Source organism: Onychomys torridus, chromosome 6 (genome assembly GCF_903995425.1).
Source record: "Onychomys torridus chromosome 6, mOncTor1.1, whole genome shotgun sequence".
Lineage (NCBI taxonomy): Eukaryota > Metazoa > Chordata > Mammalia > Rodentia > Cricetidae > Onychomys > Onychomys torridus.
Genome location: NC_050448.1, coordinates 69375827 through 69397533, shown reverse-complemented (window position 1 = coordinate 69397533; position 21707 = coordinate 69375827). Strand labels below are relative to the sequence as shown.

The window sequence follows — 21707 nt, the reverse complement described above, 5'->3', positions numbered from 1 at the left end:
ACCCCATGGGGCCGCAGATTGTTTGCGATAGAGCCGTAAGCAAGCCGCCTCCCACTGCCGCCATGGTGGACTGCCTTTCTCACCAACATGGACTACTCTCCTGAGCGGTGCACATGTAAGCCTCTCCCTTGAGTTACTGCTACAGAGGCCATTCTTGATCTCTGCTAAGACCTGCTTTCCCTGAATCCACACCCAGATGTATCTCCAATAGTGCTTCCTGTGTGTGTGTGTGTGTGTGTGTGTGTGTGTCCCTCCGTCCGTTCGTCCGAGGGTAGCCTCAAACTCCCGAGTCCTCTGCCTCAGTCTCCCAAGTGCTGGAATTACAGCCGTGCTCTGCCTTCTTTTCAACTATTGGACGCTGCTAAGAAGGGAGGAATGGGGAGAGGAGGGGTTGGCTGTGAGGATCTACATGGCTGTAGTTTCTCTTTTGCCTTGGTTCTTCGCCGCCGCCCCCCCCCCCCCCCCCACTTCCTCTTCTTACTCCCTTGCTTGCTTTCTCATTTTCTCTGTATTGGAGTAGAGGGGGCCTGAGCATCCTTGGCACGCGCTTTACCATTGAGCTACATCCCCAGCCTGCAGTCACACTGACTGGACACCTCTGGCCTGAGGTCAGGTCCTAACTGGATGGGGTCAAGTTTGTAAGAACAGCCTGGGAAGAAATGCAGCTGAGACTGTACCACGTGCTCCCTGTGGGTCGTAAGAACTGACTTTAGACCTTCTGTGGATGGAGCACTCCAGCAGCCTGTCTGCACTGCTGGGGATCGTCACCTCAGGTGACAGCAGGGGGGAGGACAGCACTTGCACAGATGTGCAGCTTCCTTAGCTTCCTCCTTTCTGGCATTGACTCTGGGGAAAGGAGGGAACCTTCCAAACGTCTGTTAATTATCTTCTGCCCATAGGGCTGTTGGAGAATGAGGAATGGACGTTAAGGGTCGGTCAGCCCAGCGCCATGAGCAGCAGTGGTAGTGTTACAGCCTAGTGCCCCCTGAAACACAAGACCTCAGCCTTCAGAGAGGCATGGCTGGTTCCAGGGAGAGGCCTGCTGACCAGTGCTTGCCCTGTGCTCAGCTGCAGATTTTTTCCCCTGTGCTTGACTCTGAAGAACATTCTAGAGTCAAGCCCCAAAGGTGAGTGGAATAGGACCATGAAGTTATGAGCAAGGTTTGAACACAGCAAGGGCTTGACCTTCCTGAAAGTTTTGTCTCCATAACCATAATCTCTTTCCCTCCCTCCCTCCCTCCCTTCCCCTCCCCAGTGTGAACACCCTACTCTCAACCTTCCAAGACTCATATTTGGTGCTTTTAAACTTTTTCTTTATTTAGACAGAAAAGACCAACTCTTCAAAAGTAAAACTCAATAAATAAGTAAAGCGTAGAGAACTGTCAGAAGTTGACCCCCCTTCTCGCCCTTTACCATCCCACCCCCACCCATGGTCTTTTCCCTAAAACCTCCTCCTAAAGAAAATGATCAGGTAATAAACCCCTTTAGCCCTCCCCACACCCTTCCTCCCAAATACCCAATTACCCCCAAAGCAAAGGGAGAAATAAGAGAGAGGGAAAAAAATCCAAGGGCAACATTGTCTAAATTCCCAGAAAGAGGGATGGCAGCGTCTGGCTGGTTGGGCTGGTGATGCCCTGGTGGTCATGGGATATACATGGAGGGGCCAGCAGAGACTGTAAACATTTTTAGGGATTCAGGGGAAGGTCTTTTCCTCGTGAAAGGAGGGTCTCTGTGACTGACTGGCAGAGAGGCAGCCCTTAGGGCTCCCCCACACCCTCCTTTGAGGGGGCCCTTGGGGGAGGCAGTGAGCTTTAGGGCTGGGAGCCTGGGATTTGGAGATACCCTACCTCTAGCTGAGGGTGGAGGGAAATGTGAGAACCAGCTTCTGAGAAACCCCTGCTGGGGAAGAGCTGGGGTGAGGACGCTTGGGAGGGAGGACGCCTGGCTGCCCTCGTGGCTGCCCTCGTGGGCCTGCACAGCTTCTCCAGGCCCACTGAGGGGAGCAAGTGCGAGCAGGGGTGCCGAGGCCCAACTCGGGAGCCTTAGCAGAAGGCAGATAGCCCTGAGCCTTCGAGCCTATTCCCTGCTTCCTCACAAAGGCCAAAAGGGCACTGGGGAGGAAATAGGCTCTTGGAGCCAGGGAAGCAAAGCCATGGCCCTTCAGAGAGGCAAGGTGGTGGAGTGAGCCAGGTCCTGGGCCCTTAGGGCTATGAAGCAGCTTTTGCCCCAGATTCCAATCAAGGCCCAGGGCAGATGTGCAGAGAAGGCCGGGGCCAGTGATGGGAAGAGAGGATCAAGTGCCCCTTCCTCTGGTATCTCGAGACCTGTGAAGGAAGGAAATATGGGTGAAGCGCAGAGGAGATGGTGAAGACTGGTCACGGGTTCCGGGAAGGGGGGGTCAGGGAGTGATGGCACCTACGATGGGGCTACTTGAGAAAGGCAGGCCATCAGAAAGGCCTTGTCCCACTAGAACCATCCACTCGCCTCCCCCATCCCTCCGGCTGTGAGGGCGGCATAGAGCAGGGGTAGAGAGAAATGGGGAAGGAAGGCAAGACAGTACAGAAACTGAAGCTATTAGAAAGAAACACATCAGAAACGGACCGGAAGATAGAGCTAGATGGGGAGAGGGGCAAAGAAAAGACCGACAGGCAGGCAGAGAACTAGGAGGAAGAAGGGGTGCATGGACAAGACAGACACCTGGAGAGGGGAGCACCCACAGAGGCTGGGGTGACCCGGGAAGGGCTCAGGGATGGAGTCTCCCAGGGTGACACCACTCCCAGCCCTTAGGTGGTGTTCCCATTCCGTTTTGGAAAGGAACAAAGGAAGCAAGAGAAATGCACAGACCACAGACCACAGTCACCAACCACTGTTGACCAAGCACATCCCGCGAGCTGCCCCCGGCCCTGAGCCTGGGCTGGGGGGGGGGCGCTTCCCTCCACAGCCCCTCCCCAGATAACAAACAATTGGCTCCAAAGACAACACGCTCGTTCCATGCAACTTACAGGGGCCCGGAGCAGGGGTCCGGGATGGGGGCTTCAGCCGACAATGGACACGGACCCTGGGCTGGGGGCCCCCAGGGTGGGGGGGGTTAAGCAGCCAGGATTGGGGGGAAAGGGGAGAAACAGAAATGTGGGTATTGTTCTTGGGTTGTGACTTTTTCAAGGTTTGGTCCAAAGGAGATTAAACAAAAGTAGCCAGGGTTCACAGGTCTGTGCCCCAAGTCTGGATTGCGGCCTCACTGGGCTGGAGGGGCCCAGTATACTTCCCAGGTAGGTGCTAGTCCACTTCCTCCACTAAGCCAAGCCACGCCCACTCCCATCGCGTTCTGCCCCAGAGTCGCTGCCCTGGAGTTGAGGGCAACAGGCAACAGGACCTGAGTGTCTCCACTTCTCAGGAGACAAGGGTTCAAAACCAAGAGGCTCTATGACCCTCGAGTTCTCTAAAGCAGCCTCCTGGCCCCCAAAACCTACTCTGCTAATTTCATCCAACCCAAAGGAAAACAAGAAAGAGAAAGACACAGACACATGGATGGACACTGACCAGACAAGACCAGATACTGTGGAAAACTGGTAGTAGACACAGGTGTAGATTTGGCTCTCTCTGGGGTGGTGTGTGTGTGTGTGTGTGTGTGTACACGCTGCTGGAGACACAACTGACTGAACAATAGCTGAGGGAGTGGCCCAGACCTGAGTTCCTTATGCCCAGCATCAGGGTGGATTGGTAGTGGAAGAATGGTCACAGTATGTGGAGTCTGGAGATGAGGTCACAGGACAGAGCAGCACCCACCTGAAGCCCTTAGTAGGGCTTGTTTGCATCCTTAGGCCGCTTTAGCTGGACTTTGAGGCGCTTCATGCCAATCTGGAAACCATTCATTGCCTGGATGGCAGCCTGGGCACTGGCTGGATTGTCGAAACTCACAAAGCCTGAGGTGAGAAGGGCATAAGGCCCGGCCCGGCCCCACATTGTTGTCCTGCCACGAGGCCAGGGCTGCTTGTTTGCTTCCCCTGTGCCACCCTACCTCTTCCAAGCATCTCTAATCCCTAGAAACCTGCCTGGCACACAGTAGGTAGGCATTCAGAGAGAATTTGTTGATGATAGATTTAATGAATGAATCTGCTCCAGCCATTCACAAACTAGCATATGCTTTCTGTGTTCTTTCAAAGGTGGCCCTTAGCCTGAGAGCTCTCTGAAACCTGCCTTTTGAAAACCCTGTAAGTGGCTTTGGAAGCAAGGGTCTGAACCAGGCTTCCAACTGAAACCTACATCCTTTTGAAATCTAGTATCCCCAGACTACGTGAAATGGAGTTGGCTCGTGTGTGTGTGTGTGTGTGTGTGTGTGTGTGTGTGTGTGTGTGTGATATGATAGAACATAGGATCTCATGCCACTACATGTGCTCAAATTTCTGAGCTATATCTCTAGCACCGAAGTTGGTTCTTGAGGAAGAAGATGAAGCTGTGACCTTTTTACAAGAGATGGGATTGGGTGGAAACTGTATGGGATGGTGGGTGTGTCAGAAATGGTTCTCTTTTGGCCTTGTGTACTCAGGCTTTCAAAGGCTAAGTTCATTGAGACCCTAAATGCCTCCAAATGTGACAAACTTCATTCTAAGTTAGAGTTCAAACAAAAACATCCATACTCTGTCTTTTGGATCATCACAGTCTTACCAAAACATTTGCTCTGATTGGTGGCCCGATCAACAAAGACTTTGGCAGAGATGACATGACCAAAAGGGACAAACATCTGGAGGATCTCTGAGTCCGTGAACTCCTGGGGCAGGTGGTAGATGAAGATGTTGCAGCCGTCAGGGCCTGGGTGGCAGCGGAGACAGAAGAGAATAGCTCAGAGACTGAGAAACGCAGACTGGAACGGCAGAGAGCGGCCGCCGATCCTGGCCCCCAGCAATGTGGGCAGGCCTCCCCACCCCTTCATCCTCACACATAGGGCCAGAGCTGAGTTTGGCACAGGGCCATCAGGAGTACCCGGGCCCACAACATGGGTGTTCCTATCCCTGCAGGTTCACAGCTGTCAGGACCCTGCCCCAGGCTGGTACCTTCCCGTTGTTGCTGTTGCTGTTGCTGCTGCTGCTGCTGCTGCTGAGGTGGTGGTGGGGGCTGCTGGGCAACCAGGGCTGGAGGCTGGGGGAACGCAGGTGCAACCAGGCTGTAGGCTGCAGGATAGGCTGCTGGGGTGATGAAAACAGAAAAAGTAAATGGGGGTCCTCTGACCCCTCACAGCCAGCCTTGTCTCCCTCCCCAGCCCTAGCCGATGGAGTCCACAGAGCTGAGAGTGTCAGGGAAGGGGCTTCCTCAGACCGAATCCTGGGGGTGCTGCCCTCAGGCATCAGTTCTCTCAGGCACAGCTTGTCAGGAAGGCCTGGGGGTGTGGCTGGCAGAGGGTGTGGCTAGCAGAGAGCGTAGACGCTTAGACTATAGTTTCTAGATCTCTTTTCCTCATGCCATGCTTTCCACCTGGCCAGGGCCTCACCTGTGTAGTGCTGCATTCCTGCATAGGCCTGCTGGAGGGGATCCACAGGGGCAGCGGGGCTCTGGGCTGCGGAGAGCATCACAATCCATGAGTGAGTCTGGGACACAATGGGAACCCACCAGCACCTCTCTCTGCAGACAGAGCCTCAGGGGGCGTGGGGGGAAGGGTGAGATGAAAAGGGGAAGAGCCCAGTGTCTGACAGACAGGTCTGTGATTGACTTGCCACTATGGCCGACTTGCTGTCTAAGCCTCAGCTGCCCTAGCCAAGAACCCCAAAAAAGCCAGGTGGAGTAGCGCACGCCTTTACACCCAGTACTCAGGAGGCAGAGGCAGGCAGATCTTTGTGAGTTCAAGGCCAGCCTAGTCTACATAGTTCTGGGACAACCTGGGCCACACAGAGACACCCTGTCTCAAAAACACTAAAAGAAAAGAAAGGAACCCGAGGAGCATTTCTGCCCAGGAGGAGAGCAAGAAAAAGCACCTTAAGCCCTGAGGTTGGAGAGGGAAGGTGTGTCATGGCTGCCAGCAATGGGAGTGGTGGCCTGGATGGCTGATGGAGCAAGGTGGGCAGGCAGAGACCCCCACCTGGGTAAGGGTGAACCCCGTTGGGATACAGAGCATCAGGGGCAGGCTGCCCCGTGGGCTGGGGGGGCACCGGGCTGTAGCCGTTGACGCCCAAGGCAGCAGGGATGGCAGAGACGGGCGTGGCAGCAATGGCAGGGGGGGTGCTGGTTCCTAGGAGGAGAAAATGACAGCAACAGAGCAGAGGGGCAGGCACACAGATGCAGAGAACCAGCCGGCAAGTCTGGGGACAGAGCAAGCAGGCCACTCTCTGACCCTGAGCACCTTTTGGACCCCGTGGCTCCCCTACTCACTGCCACGGTGCTGTTCTTACCTGCCCAGCTGTGTGTCCCTAGCCCCACCTGCCTAACATAGGCCTTACCTGAGGATGGAGTGATGGGGGTGGCGATGAGGCCATTGGCATTGATGGCAGCCATGTGCTGCATCTGCACGGCAGCCATGGTGGCCATAGGGCTGAGGTAGGCACTGTGAGCTGCTACCAGGGCTGCCTGTTGCTGCATCAGCTGTGGGGTGGGGAGAGGAGAGTAGGGCCCGGCTTTGGTGTTTGGAGGGTGGGCCGTGAAGGATGTGGAGATGAGCTAGCTAGCTAGCACTGGGGATGGGGGGCATGCTTACGGCCTGAGTGTAGGCGCTGTAGGCTCCAAACTGGAGGGCGATAGGGCTGAACATGCCCAGCTGGGTAGCCACCTGTTGCATTCGGCGGAGACCTCGCTCCTTCTCTGTGTCAGCAAACTTTACCACCAGGCTGGATGAGGCACCCTGGGCATGGGCCCACATGTCACAGGAAGAGTTGACATCTGCTCCCTGGGGGCCTCAGCGCCTGGTCTCAGGCCTCTTTGGGAGTACAGCCATCCCAGTGCCCAATCCAAATGGGGAGATCCTAAACCCACCATGTCCCTGCACTGGGATGTGTAAAAGGCTAGACAGAATTAAGGAATGGTAAAGGCTCAAAATTGGACAGGACTATGGGGATGGAAAGGACAGCGCTGAGAGACATCTGTGCTGGCAACCCACGGTGGATTAGCTGTGGGGAATGCTAATCTCACAGCTGTTTCAGCTCTGCCATGATTCTGACCCCACACCTCAGGTCTCATGGAGTATGCTCAGTGGATGCCGCTAGCTTGAGCCAAATCAAATTCAGATCGCAACATCCACAAGGATAGTCATAGAGTCCTAGACTCTCAGAGCTGAAGGGCCAGGGTTCAGTTCTCTGTCTGATGTTGAGTCCTCGTCTTATTTGATGCCTGCCCTGCCTCTGCTAGAGACCCTTGAGTTGTGGGAAGGCCCACATCTTTTGGCAGCAGCTAGTCAGGTTCCAGCTGGGAACTTCAGCTCACATTCAACTGACCCAACAGTAACGTTCAGAGGCAGCAGTATCAACACATGCTGGGCAGGTGGGGCCTTTAAGCAAGGGTCCTGACATCCTAGGAAATGAGGTGAGGCATATGGGAGGGTAGAGAAGAGAAGGCTGAGGGGTGGAGGAAGTCGGAGAGGAGAGGGTGTAATACTTGATTTAGTGGCTCTTTTGCAAAAACTTAAATAAATAAAAAAAAAATAGAAGTCCTATCCTGAATGAATCTTGCTCTATGCTAGGGCCTGGCGGGTGTGCCATTGGGAAGACAAGGAAGGAGGGGAGTGGAGCTCACCGGCAGGGTCCGGCTGCTGTGGAGGGTGTTGATGGCAGCCTGGGCCTCGGCGTGAGTCTGGAACTTCACAAAGGCACAGCCTAGAGTGGGTGGTTGGGGCGGAGGAGAAGAGGGGTGAGTGCCTCCTGTGCGGGCACCCTCTGGGGTTCTCTGGGCAAGGGGAGGACTACCTTTGCTGGTGCCGTCTGGCCCCCGGAGCACAGTGCACTCGTCTATGGTCCCAAATGGTTCAAACATCTTCCGTACATCCTCATCTGTCTGCTGCTTTCCTAGCATCCCCACAAAGAGCTTCCGGTCTTCTGGGGGGATGGGGCATAGGAGGGGTAATGTCCAGGGCCTGCTAACCACTCTCCCAGCCCTGCATCTTCCACCTGTACCTGTTGCTCCTGACACTATTCCCCATCCTCGGGAACAACAGCTCTAGGTATGAAGGAGTGATAGGCGGGAAGTGGGGTTCAGTAATGTGCAGTACTCTCATCTCAGTTCAAGAAGGACTTGAACTCTGTTTTTGTCATCTCTACGAATGGTCCAGATCTCGTCTCCTGCCGCCACACACTCACCTATTCCTTAATCCCAACCTTAGGTAATTCTTCAATACCATCAGACTTCCTTCCTTCATCCCTTTCGAGCCCAGGGCCTGGGGATGGGAGGAAAGGGGCTAAATCCAAAGTTGTAGAACCTACCTCCTCGACTCTCGCTGTCGGCTGGCTTGACCTGGATCGGCCTGTTCATCTAGAGGAGAGAAAAGGAGGAAGCTGCCAGGACCCCCACGGAACATCCGAGAGCCCTCCCCAACTGAGACGGCCAGAGATTGAAGGGAGCAAGGTTGCCCCAGCCCTCGAAGTTGATGGGAAGGAAAGGGTAGGACCAATCTTGTCTAGAATTCAGAGCTGAAAGGATTAAAGGTATGGGGAGAGGGGATGTGTTGAAAGATGTTCATGGGGTGCAGCTCTGGGCTCAGGTTGACCTCAGAATGCTTGGGCCACCGATAGGTGTTGCTCTCTTAGGTGAGAAATGCCTGCCCATAGGACATGGGTCTTAAGTCAGAGCTCAACCAAGGGACTGATCAACCAGAGCTGCCTCCGTTCTGCAAAGGAGAAGCAAGCAGAGGCTATCCCATGGAGAACCCCCAGGGAAGAATGAGGGAGACCCCACAGAGGCCCAGAATTCCTTCTGACCACTGGAGGTGTGTCAGCCTCTCTTTCTGCTCCCCTACACCCCTTGACCCCAGGGGGAAAGCACTCGGGCAGCACAAAGGGAGCAGATGCCCAGTCTCCGTGGCAACGGGAGAATGCGCACCATGGCAACCGCCCACTCAGCCTGATTTATCCCGTCCCCGTCGCCCTGGCGACCGTGGTGATGTCATCACTTCTGCTTCTCCACACACACCCAGAGAAGGACTGGGGGTGGGTGGGAATAGAGTATGCTGGGGGTGGAGGATTGGGTGGGGACTGGGAGGTGGGGGAGGGGCCCCAGGAAGCTTCCTGGTCCTGGAGGGACATAAGTGGCATGAGCCCTGCAGGGGCCATACTGTCTGTTCTCCTGCCTTCCTCCTCCAGAGCCAATCCTTGGTGTCTGAAGAGCTGAGAAAGCGCTGAAGGAATGGAGGCTATCCCTGCTCCTTCGCAATCCTCCCTGGCTCAAAAGTTCCCCAGAGCTCCACCCTCTCCCTGACACCCAGAGTATCACCCTTTGTTCAGTCTTCAGTGTGGGTAGAAAAATTCCTAGTTCTAGTCTCCATGTCTTGTTTGGTGGGTGAACTTGAGAAACACTCCACAGGTTGACTTCCTTAACCAAGATGGCCGGCGAGCATAGTAGTGACCGGAAAGCGGAAGAAGCCTTCAGGATTCAGCTCTGAACTTCTCTTGCTATTGAGGACTTTGGCTGCTAGGGTCACACCCAGTCCCCTCCCTCATGTGATGGTGGGACCATCTTAGTTCCAGAGACCAAAAGCCTAAGATGAGGCATTCATTTACATCCTATAGTGAGGCTGAAAGTACTTCAATGAGTCATTTAACTGAGAGGAGCCCTGCCTCTCACTAGCTGTGTGCCCTGGCTTTCTTCCTCTAGGCTTCAACCTCCTCCTCTGTAAGGGGACAGACCAGGAATCCTGTGTTCAGGTGCTCCTCACCTCTGGTACTTGAGCATTTGGAGACCTTGAGTGACTTAAATTAACATGGAGAATACAAAACTACCGCTCCTGGCTGGACTCTGCCAGCCAGGTGTTCACAGCCTCAGATCAAACCCAAGACCCATCTCCAATGATATTCCTGCACCCTCCTCCTTCCCTCCCTCAAAGGTCTGAGTCTGTGAGCAGCTGGTGGGTGGTGGGAGGGTCACAGTCACATAAATCCCCCTGCCAATCTGCCCCCAGATTTACCTTCTACCAATCTGGGATTATCCCATCTGAGACTCAATCTCCTAAGGGTGTGTGTGTGTGTGTGTGTGTGTGTGTGTGTGTGTGTGTGTAGGGGAGGTCTGTGGGCTAGAGAGTTATGGTCATTCACCTCCTCTTCTATACTGTAGCCCAAACAGGAAATTCTTTCCCAGGCACCACAGCAGCTAGCCACATCCACCCCTCAAAATGGGACAGAACTAGGGACAGCATGGGGCATTCTTATGATTGACACTATGCCCTTCCCAACAAGTCTCTGAGAAAGTTGCTGTTCTCTCAGAAACTGAGGACCTGGGAGAGAAATGATGTCGTGCCGGCCCTGCACAGGCTTCAAGCACAAAAATAGCATATCAATAAATACCCACAGCTGATGTGCATGCACTCTCACGGAGACAAAGCACAGACCACAGTATGGACAGAACCGCCCACAATACCCTCACAGAGGACTCCTCAGTACTCCCAATGCCCATTTCCAGCCCCCCCCCTCCTGGCGTGGCACTTCCTGTGGGAAACTCAGCTTTGTTAGCTTGCCTGGGCACACCTGCCCCTTCCCCTGAGTCCAGCTGTGCTGTGTTTACCTGGCAACCTGGCAGGTGCCTCTTCCCTAGCTACCACCCACCAGGTGATAAGCCCTCCCAAGAGCCTCCCAAAGAAGAAGAGGCTATTTACACTCCAGCCAGGGAGCTCCGGTCTGCTTTCCCTAACAGGACCACTGTTCAGGTCCACCCCTCTCATTAACAGTCAAGATCCCACATCCAAAAAGATCTTACTCATCCTCAAAATCTAATTCTCTTGAGGGCACAGGTCAGGAGACCTGCCACTCCTGGTGTCACAGTTTCTGGTGCCTCAGAACCCACCCTCCCTGCCTCGAGCTGATGGGAATGCCCACACCTCTGGAGTGGGAGTTTCATTCAGAACAGATGGGGAAGAATAAGCCAGGCAGAGGCATCCCTCACAACTACTTCCAAGAGGCCACACCCTGCTAAGAATGGATCCAGGGCTCGGGACAGAGCCTCCCTGGCAGAGAAGAGGACATGGGGCTCAACAGCCACAGGCCAGCCTGAAACATCATCTCACTATGGTAGCACCTTCTAGATTCTGGGTGATGAAAAGGGGTGCGAAGCAGGCTAAGATGCACTTGTGAAAACAGACCTCGGAGGGGGCTTGGAGACAAGCCCAAACTTACAGAACAGTGCATTGGCTGACACCTGCACACACACAGACTCACACACACACAGACTCACACACACACAGACACACACACAGACTCACACACACAGACTCACACACAGACACAGACTCACACACAGACACAGACTCACACACAGACACACACACACAGACACACACACAGACTCACACACACAGACTCACACACACACAGACTCACACACACAGACTCACACACACAGACTCACACACACAGACACACACACAGACTCACACACACAGACTCATACACACACAGACTCACACACACAGACTCACACACACAGACTCACACACACACAGACTCACACACACACACAGACTCACACACAGACACACACACAGACACACACACACAGACTCACACACACACACAGACTCACACACAGACACACACACACAGACTCACACACAGACTCACACACACAGACTCACACACACAGACACACACACAGACTCACACACACAGACTCACACACACACAGACTCACACACACAGACACACACACACAGACTCACACACACAGACTCACACACAGACTCACACACACAGACTCACACACACAGACACACACATACAGACTGACACACACACACAGACTCACACACACACAGACTCACATACACAGACACACACACATGAGTGACACAGACACACTAGTGACACACAGACACACAGACTGATAGACACACATGAGTGAGACACACACACACACACAGTGACACACAGACACACACACATGAGTGACACACACAGACTGACACAGACTCACATATACACATACACAGACTCACACACATACACACAGACTCATACACAGACACACACGTGCACACACAGATACACACATGCACACACAGACACACATGCACACATACACATGAACACACACAGACATACACATGCACACACAGACACACATGCACACACATAGACATACACAGACACACACACACACACACACATACTCTCTCTCTCTCTCTCTCTCACACACACACACACACAAATGGCAAATGGCAGGATAAAACACTTGGTAGGGTACAAAGACAAGAGTTGGTTACAGGTGTCTGCTCCCTTGACTGCCCTGTCAGCTTTCAGAACCCCTTAGCATGGGGTCCTTCCTGGAAGAATGGAACCTTTCACTTCCTATTAGAAACTCTATCAGTCCCTCTGGATTCTGCCAACTGTGGCAAAGGCCACCCTGGGAACTTCCCGTCACCTGGGTCACCTGGGTGGTCTGGAGAGCGGGAGAGAAGCATTCTCAGCAGGGACCTTCCCCCAATCATCACCCAGCCCAGGGGCAGGCAGTGTCATCCAAGACAGAGTTTTGCCTGAGCTTCACGGGCAGCTGGAGAAGACAGATGCAGGGGAGTTATCCCTAGCTGGTACTCTGCCTTTGGGGCACACACACACACACACACACACACACACACACACACACACACACATTGTCATTCTTCCATGTCCCTTTTCTGGCCTTTCTTGGTCTGCTCCTACTGACCCTCCAGTTCCTGCAGGAGCTCTGAAATGAGGACGAGGAAATGCACAGCAGTGAAGGTGAAAATCTGATTTGTGAAGCCCCTCCAGAGAGGGAAAGGAGGGATGCAGCAGCTTGCATGTACTCCTGGCCTGTAAGGTGCTCACATGCATGTGTGCATGAGCACATGCTCACCCTAGACCCTTAGGCCAGCTCACTCGCATGTCCTGGTCCTACGCTCTGGGCAATGGTGGTTCCTGTTGGTTGGGATGAGATGGTGGGGAGGGCTAGAGGGGACCTCCAGAGAGTCGGAGGTTGGGGGCTGGGGGCGCTATAAGCAGTTCTATTTTCTGTATTCTCCACCCCATCTGTTTGGTCTGTTTCCTCTCAGGAGGATGGATGGTCTCTGTCCCATGAGGTGCAAGAGTGGAGGCTAGGACAGATGTCTCCAGCCCCCAGACAGTGTGGAGCAAAGGTTCGCTGTGGCAGTGAGGTTTCAGGAAGGGCTCCCTAAGACTCAGAGAAAACAGAAGCAGATAGACTGGCCAAAGGGGCCAGGGGGCTTCTAGATGCCTGCTCTCAGTTACCAGTCCAGGTAGGAGGCCGGCTCCAGAAACAAAGAAATGTGACCTTGCAGGAGGGAAGCCACCTGAGGGCCACCTCTGCTTCCCTGACCTCCCTGGGCACACTTGGTGGGGTCAATCCTGAGCTTTCACCATCTTGTCAGCTCTGCTTGCCCGCTGCCCCAAACTCATAGCCACCTCAGACCCTGCTCCACTTTGGTGCCCTGTGGCTCTGTTTGGGAGTGCTTCCTGGGAGACAGGCAGGGAGCCTGTGTGATCTCAGAAATCAGCACAGAACAGTCCAGCAGGCCCAGCTGCCAGTTCTCACCCTCCCCCATCTCACAGGCACCCAGGCCTGCCTTATCCAGAACCATGAAAGAGTGCCGGGTGCCTCTTGCTCCCTCTGACACAGGTGTTGGGTCTACTGTGTGGGCCTCCCATACAGCTAAATCCTCCCTCTTGCATGGCCTGGGGTCGGACTGGGGACAAGGGCGAGGAGCTGCATGCACTCCTCAGAAAAGGTCACATTTTACTCCACTGTTCTTGTCTCCCCACGTCTACAGAAGGAAAGGGATGCTAGAAGGACTTGCTGGTGTTGACGAGAGGTGGGAAGTAACTCAGTGTCCTGGGAGGGCTGTGGGTCGGCCCCCTGCCACTCCCAAGGCTCCTCTCAGCCCCCCCCCCCCCGACCCTGCAAAGTGCAGGACTCACCCCTGGGAGAGTCTTCTGTTCGTGCAGGGCGCTCTGGGCCTTCAGGGCTGAATCGCGGGCACAGTATGTCAGGAAGGCACATCCTGAGGAGACATAGGCGGACAGCCAGGGTTGGGGTGAGTCTCCAGTTTCCCCTTCCTAAGGGGCTTCCCCGGGAGACTGAGGATGGGGGAGGCATTTCTCCTTCTTGCCATCTCTGCCTGCTGGGTTGGGGAGGCATCCCAAAGGGATAAAAATTATACCTTTTCTCTGGGGCAGAGACCTGGAGGTGAGGGAGGAGAGCATTCAATGTGTTGAGAGATGGGCCTGGGACAGCAAGAACTGATTTCCAGGCAGGTAGGGCAATGTGGTTCCCTCTCTCTCTCTCTCTCTCTCTCTCCTCTCTCTCTCTGTCTCTCTCCGTCTCTCCGTCTCTCCCTCTCCACCCTCTTCCCTTCCATTTTCCCCACTTCTCATGTCTCCCCGACTCCACTGGAGGCAGGTGTGGAGAGTACCAGAGAAGGGAGAGGAAAAGCAGCAGCCGGAAGTGCTTTTTCCAGAGCCGGGAGATCCAGTGAGGTGGTGTGGCCCTGGGTTCCCAGCATCTGGAGCTCTCCAAGTGCTGATCCCGGGCCAGCCCTGCTTCGCAGCACAGCTCTTGGAGAGAGCTGAGGAGCATTGTCCTAACAACTTTCTAAGTCCCACAAACATTGCCCAGTCTCCCTTCTCCACGGCCCTCTCCTCTGCTCCTTGCTTTAGTCTTGGGCTGCCCTGGTTTGGCTATATCCCACTCTATCTAGGTTGAACACCTGGCCAGCCATCCCAGCATTATCTGGGGCTGCTCACATTGTTGATCTTGATCCTCTCTCCTAAAACTTGTCCTTCTGACCCTTCTGGAGCTTGTCCCATGCCGTCAACACCCTCCTCCATCTCTAGTGCAGAGTTGCCTTAGTTTTGCACCCGGCAGTCCCTGTCACGAAACTGAGTTCTCATTCGCTCCTCCATCCCGTCCCCAGCCCCTGAACTCTGGTTCCATATCATTCCTTTCCAACCACTCCATCCCTCCAGCTTCCTCCATCCTTCCTGCCTCCTCTCCAGCCTGGCCTGACCCCTCACCCTTGTGCAGCCCGGTGTACTTGTCCTTGATGACAGTCAGCTCGAAGATCCGACCGAACTGCTCAAAGATGGGCTTCAGGTCCTTTTCCTCCAGATGCCTCGGGATCTGCCCCACAAACAGCTTGATGGCATCCGGCTCCTTCATTGGGGCGGCCCAGGAGGAGGGGCCAGGGGGGAAGCAGGGAGAAGCCCAAAGACAAGGGAAGCTGCCCAACCAGGAGGCAGGTGGTGGGGCCCAGGGGCCCAGCAGGGCCGGCTTTCCCTTTGGCCCCCAACCACAGTGCTGATCAGAGGAGAGCTCTTCACACAAAGGAGGCCTGGGGAGTTGAGGGCTAGGGGTCAGGGGTCTAGGCAGACACTGTCAGGCCACCAGGGGGCATGGCCCAAACAAACAATCTCCCTCCCAGAGATCTGGCAAATATCCCAGGATGGGGGTCAGGGCAGCTAAGCCCTGGGGCGTTTGGGTGGTAGCAGGAGCGCTGGAGCTCAGAGAGCGGGAAGAAAGGCACAAATGCCAAAGGAGATGGGCAAAGAGTCCGAGGAGGGCGACCGGAAGGAGGCTGAGGGGCTAGGGGCCTGATAGGGTTTCCAGCAGCGTCATGGGGGGTCCCTGCTCCTGATGTGGGGCAGGTGACTCTCTTGTTGGCTTCCTAGGGAGGACACCTCCCTTGTGGCTGATCCTTCTGCTGGGTCCGAAGATCCCTGATGCCAAATGCTTGATCTCTGATGGCGGCAGGGCTCCGGGGGTCCCTTCTGCCCTGCCCCCTTCAGGTTCTCCCTCGACCCCCCCTCCCACCCCCACCCTGGATGGTACCCCGGCCTGGGCTGCTGCCGGCTACTCCCGACACTAGGGCTGCCTGCTTTCCCGGTCACCTGGGTCCCGGAGCTCTGCTCTCCGGCCGGCGCTCTCCTCAACAAAAACCTCCCCCCTCCACACCCCCCTCCACACTCCCACCTCCCTTCCCCTGACATCAGTGATGTCAGTCTCAGGGGTGGAATACAAATTCTCTGCTCTGGAGAGAGACGCACAACCCGTGCAAGCGCCACTCCCTCTTTCTCTCTCTATCCTCCCTGACGCCCTTTCCTCCCTACAAGAGCAGCTGGTGTTGATAACAACCCTTCCCCCATCTTACTACCCAATCAGGAGTTGGGCAATACTCTACGATGGAGAATTTATAGAGGAGCCCTAAGGTGGGGTCCATTGTTCCGGGGGCTGGAGCTGTCCCCGGTGCTGGAAGAGGAAGCGAAGACCCAGGGGATGGAAGCTGGGGGTGGGGAGTAGAGGGGAGTCTGGCATTTGGGGAGCCTGAGAATGAGGTCCCAAGGAAGGAAACAAGGAAGAGAAACGGGAGAGAGCAGGCAGGTTGAGGGGCAGGAAGGGAGGTGTAGATGAGAAAGGAAGCGGTCACAGGGTCTGGGGGAAAAGCGCAAAGTGAGGCCAAGAGGAAAAATGCAAAGGGTGTGGGGAAAGAGACACAGCGGAAGGGAGTGCAGAAAGAGGACTGCATATTTTCCAGAAAAGGAAGCAAGGGGAGCTAGAACAGTCTGGCATTTGCAGACACCCCCTGCCTTCTCTCTGGGGGGTTTGTGTGTATAAATGCATGGGCAGGGAGGCGGCAGCTGGCGTAACTCTCACTTGTAAGAAGACCCTTGAAGACCAAGATTCCACTTAATTCGGCTTCCTACTGTTCACAGAGTCTCCTGTGGTGTCTTCCTTATACATAGTAGTTGCTTAACAAACAACTTCCTGTCAAGAACCTGTGACACGTGGAGATCCCCGATTCCTTCTGTGGGAACAAGACCAGCTGCTGGGCTCCCCTTGGGGGCAGAGTACCCAGTTACTCCTTCCTTTGCCCAGAGTCAGATGAGAGCAGCCAAAAAAAAACAAAAAAAAACAAAAAAAAACCACGTTTAGGGATCATTTCCCCCCTCCCCCAAACAATTCTGCTTCTAAACCTGATCATGTGGTCCGGTCCGTGACCCAGAGGAAAGTTGGCCCTCTCTGCTCAAGCACGACACGTGCTCAGTGCTGGGTGGATCTGTCGGCATCAGCTCTCAGCCGTAGCAGTTCCCAGCTCACCATCCACACTTCACTGGCAGCTTCTGAAGAGTGCCCTGCTTCCCCATTATTCCACGCTTCCACCCAGGGTGGAGCTGATGTCTCCAGAGTGATGTGGGTGTCTCTGGGACTCCCAGATGCATCCTGGAGGCCTCCATTCCTGAGTTATCACAACAAGCAGGTTCCTCTTCTGGAACTGAAATGACAGAACCATGTCATTTCATGGCATTGTTCCAAATGTGTGAGAGTTTCTAACTTGTTAAGCACACCACCCTATAGGATATGGATGAAGAAACCAAGACACAGAGTGGTTAAACAGCTTGGCCAAGGTCACACAGCTAGAAACACGGCCAGCTGAGATTCCAGCCTGGGAGGGTGAGTCCTGAGTCCAGGTGGTGAACTCTCACCTGTGGGGATGCAGTGATGTGAACCTGGCTTTTCTTTCCCTCTGTGCACAGCGAAGCACTGTGTAAGAGTCAGTGCATCCTCTACTGCCCCATTCCCTGGGGACCACTTCCACCTTCTTTAACTTGGGTTTCTGTGGCCTGAAGCTACATTCTGGTAGATGTGTATATTTGAGTGAATGTCTGTGTGGAGACTTGATTACACTTCATCATACAGATGCCCAGGTCCTCCCAATAGGGTGCCCTAAAATGGAACAAGGGTGAGGTAACAGGGGACTCCGTGATGAGTGGCCAGGAGTGCCAGGGGACCAGGAAGCGGAAAGCTATCTGTCTCCACAGTAACTTTCCATTCGCCTGCCCCACCCCCACTTCTCCTGTCTCGCCTTCTTTCTAATCTGATCTTGGCATTTATGGAGATGCTAAACAGATCACGCCTTGTGAACCTGGGGGATCCCATGGATGGGCCCACTGATCTCATTACTCTATGTCTCCTCAGCAGATCTGCCGCCCTGCTGCTCATTCAGGCTTGGGCCTAATCATATTAATTGAAATATTAAACATCCACAGGAACGAATTTCAATGAACCCCTCTGGCTCCTCCTCCCAGGCAGTTACCAGGAGATGGCTGCAAACAGTGGAGGAGCTAAATTCTTTGCTCAGCTTCCGGTCCAGATTGGTAGAGTCTGAGAGAGGGGAGACTCCCCGAGCCCAGTGGCTATGGGCACATCTCTGAAGTTCTTTCAGTCTTAGGGGATGGGAGCTCTATGAGGTAAAGACTAGGGGGAACCCCATGCATGACTCAGGAGTCCATCCCTAGGAGCTTCTCTTTGAGGAAATGAGGCTTTGGGCCTTAGTTTCCCCAAAAGAATTTCTCTGCCCACCATCCACAGGCTTGCTCTTTCTTCCTTTCTTTCTTTCTTCCTTCCTTCCTTCCTTCCTTTCTTTTCTTTTCTTTCTTTCTTTCTTTCTTTCTTTCTTTCTTTCTTTTTTGTTTGTTTTGTTTTTTGAGACAGGGTTTCTCTGTGAAGTTTTGGTGCCTGTCCTGGATCTCAATCTGTAGACCAGGCTAGTCACAGAGATCCACCTGCCTCTGCCTCCTGAGTGCTGGGATTAAAGGCGTGTGCCACAACTGCCTGGCAAGCTTGCTCTTTCTTGTTCCTCTGCACTAAAAGCCAAACTGCCATGTCTTAAAAGATGACTGACTGTAAGGTGCTGGAGAGATAGCCACTGGCTGCTCTTTCAGAGGACCCAGGTTCAATTCCCAGTACCTGTCTCATGACTAACCGTCCTCTGTAACTCCAGGTCCAGGCCATCTGATGCTCTCTTCTGGCCTCTGCAGCAAATACATGCACATGGTACCCAAACATACATGCAGGTAAAACACCTATATACATAAAAAATAAAAATAAATAAATCTTTTTTTAATGGGGGCAAAAGTGGTGGTGCACCCCTATAATCCCAGCACTGGAGGCAGAGGCAGGCGGGTCTCTGTGAGTTCCAGACCAGTCTGTTCTACGTAGCAAGCTCCACAACAGCCAGAGCTACATAGAGAGATCCCGTCTCAACAACAACTCCCAAGAAAGCTGCTAATTTTAAAAATCTCTTCTTCTTCCTCTTTTATTATTTATTATATGAAGTATTATTTTACTATTGCAGGGTGAGTGTGTCATGGCTTGCATGTAGAGGTCAGAAGACAACTTTGTGGTGTCATTCTCCTCTAAAATTTTAAAAATTACATTTATTAATTTATATTTGCATGTGTGTGTGCGTGCACACATGAAGACATGCTACAGTGCATGTGTGAAGGTCAAAGAACAACTTGTTCAGAGTGATTCTCTACTCTCTTCAACCTTTATGTGAGTTCTGGGGAATCAAATGCAGTTCTTTACGTTTATACGGCAAATGTTTTACCCACTGATCATCTTGCTGGCTTGTGTATGTATGTATGTATGTATGTATGTATGTATGTATGTATGTATGTATGTATTTGAGACAGATTTTCTCTGTGTAGCCCTGGCTGTCCTGTAACTCTCTACAAAGACCAACTGACCTCAAACTCACAGAGACCCTCTTGCCCGTGCCTCTGGAGTGCTAAGATTAAAGGTGTGCACTACCATGTCTAGTTTGTTTCCTGACTTTTTAAGAATTATCTATTTGTTTATTTATTTGAGACAGGGTCTTCTGTATCCCAAGCTGGCCTGAACCTCACTGTGTAGCCTAGAGTGAACTTCCCAAGCACTTGATATTATAGGTATGAACCATTATGTCCAGTTTATGAAATTACTTTTAAAAAATAATTTTATGAGTTAGGCACGGTGGAGCACACCTTTAATCCCAGCACTCAAGAGGCAGAGGCCTCAGATTTCTGAGTTCGAGGCCAGTCTGGTCTACACGATGAGTTTCAGGATAGCTGGGGCTACACAGAGAAACCCTGTCTTGATAAAGCAAAACCAACACAAACAAACAAACAATAGAGCCAGGAATGGTGGTTTATGCCTTTAATCCCAGGACTTGGGAAACAGCATAGTCAAATCTCTGAGTTTATGACTAGCCTGGTTCCAGGATAGCTGGGGCTACATTGAGACCCTGGGTTGTTTTAATCATTTATGGGGCTGGGGAGATGGCTCAGAGGTGAGGTGCTCGATACTCAAGCATGGGGACCTGAGTCCAAGTCCTTAGCATCCACGTAAGATGTTGGGTGCAGTGTTGAGTCCGCAGTCCCCTCACTGGGCAGCCAGGGACTGTGGATTCCTGCATCTCTGGGCCTCCCTTGTTGGCCTGGCCAGTCAGTGAGCTCTAAGCCCAGTGACTAACAATGGACATTGACCTGTTTTCACACATATGTGCACAGCACAGACACATACACGAAGACATTTAATCTACCTTATTCAAAATACTATTTCAACATGCAGTGCACATAAAGTTATTGAGATAGTTTACATTATTTTCTTCCATGAAGTCTTCAAGATCCAGAGTGTATTTCAAATTTCTGACATATCTGACACAGCCACATCTCAAATATTGAAGAACTGAAAGGCTGTGGCAGCCACACTACCTACAAGTCTGCGTGGTAGCCTCTCCCTCTGCTGGGGTAAGAGGAAGTCAGCCTTAGCTGAGAGAGGCTCTCACCGATTCAGTAACCTCTGCTCTTGCTGGGAAAACACCACTCTGACAGATGGCAGCTTATCTCTCGATCACCATTAACTCTCTCTCTTAAAAACAGATAAACAACCCAAAGGATTGCTAACCCAGATGGACTCCTGGGAAGAGGCTTATAGCCACTAACTGACTCACAGGCATCTGCTGTTCTGTCTCGGAAATGTAGAGACCTGCAGATCGCAGAGACATCCCTCTGTGGCCTAACATTTAGCCTGTTTCCCACGCTGTCTTTGCTCTGGGGGCAGTTGTTCACAAGTACCAGACTCTTTTGGGATTCTGTCTCCTGCCTCTCAGAAGGTCCCTATTGGGCACCATCTCTGTGAGCAAGGATGTGCACATGTGGTGCATGTGCGTGCGTGCGTGCGTGCGTGCGTGCGTGTGTGTGTGTGTGTGTGTGTGTGTGTGTGTTGACACAGGCTTCTGCCCTTTCCAGGCAGCTATTTTGAGAACTATGGTTTTATATTTCACTTACCCTTCTTAATTAGATACTAGAAGAACAACTCTTTTGTTTGTTTGTTTGTTTTTTGGTTTTGGTTTTTGAGACAGGGTTTCTCTATGTAGCTTTGCACCTTTCCTAGATCTCGCTCTGTAGCCCAGGCTGGCCCCGAACTCACAGAGATCTGCCTGCCTTTGCCTCCCGAGTGCTGGGATTAAAGGCGTGTGCCACCACTGCCCAGCAGAAGAACAACTCTTGCAGCCAGTTCATTCCCTTTCTCTTTCAGTATTCAGTTGAGAGAGAAATAATTTACAATTTATGAGGAGCCCAGGGTGAAGAGAAAATTGATCTACCTGAGAAAGTCATTCCAAAGAGGGAAGTTCTGCCAGAGTGCTAGCCAGGTCCAGCATTCTGAGTTTGAGGATGTTCTTTCTTTGCAGAGATTGTCTCCCACCACGCTCTGGGGGGTACTTTCATATTTTAAGA

The 21707-nt window shown here is 53.0% G+C and overlaps 1 protein-coding gene across 8 annotated transcripts; it reads right to left on the bottom strand.

Moving 5' to 3' along the window:
• Positions 1-1296: 1296 nt before the first annotated feature.
• On the bottom strand, positions 1297-16111 carry Celf3 (CUGBP Elav-like family member 3). 8 transcript variants are annotated; one of them, XM_036189668.1, is made up of 14 exons: positions 16038-16111; positions 15165-15270; positions 14070-14152; positions 8397-8445; positions 7884-8012; positions 7714-7793; positions 6683-6826; positions 6429-6570; positions 6071-6220; positions 5486-5551; positions 5052-5183; positions 4666-4809; positions 3787-3923; positions 1297-2324 (listed from the first exon to the last, which is right to left on the bottom strand). In XM_036189668.1, the coding sequence occupies exons 4-13, from the start codon at positions 8443-8445 to the stop codon at positions 3796-3798; spliced, it is 1164 nt and encodes a 387-aa protein (XP_036045561.1). In that variant the 5' UTR covers positions 14070-14152; positions 15165-15270; positions 16038-16111; the 3' UTR covers positions 1297-2324; positions 3787-3795. The 8 variants fall into 8 exon arrangements, 6 of the variants coding, with proteins under 6 accessions (XP_036045561.1, XP_036045562.1, XP_036045559.1 ...); XM_036189669.1 differs by having other exon boundaries at positions 7884-8009; XM_036189665.1 differs by having other exon boundaries at positions 1302-2324; positions 15165-15481; positions 16038-16090.
• Between the last annotated feature and the right edge of the window lie 5596 nt (positions 16112-21707).

Excerpts from the sequence above, each read along its gene's own strand:
- Celf3 (XM_036189665.1), bottom strand. The coding sequence starts at position 15,309 with ATGAAGGAGCCGGATGCCATCAAGCTGTTTGTGGGGCAGATCCCGAGG. Across the intron at positions 6,221-6,428 it reads CCCCATCACTCCATCCTCAG|GAACCAGCACCCCCCCTGCC; the intron begins GTAAGGCCTATG and ends TTCTCCTCCTAG. Across the intron at positions 5,552-6,070 it reads CGGGGTTCACCCTTACCCAG|CCCAGAGCCCCGCTGCCCCT; the intron begins GTGGGGGTCTCT and ends TGCTCTCCGCAG.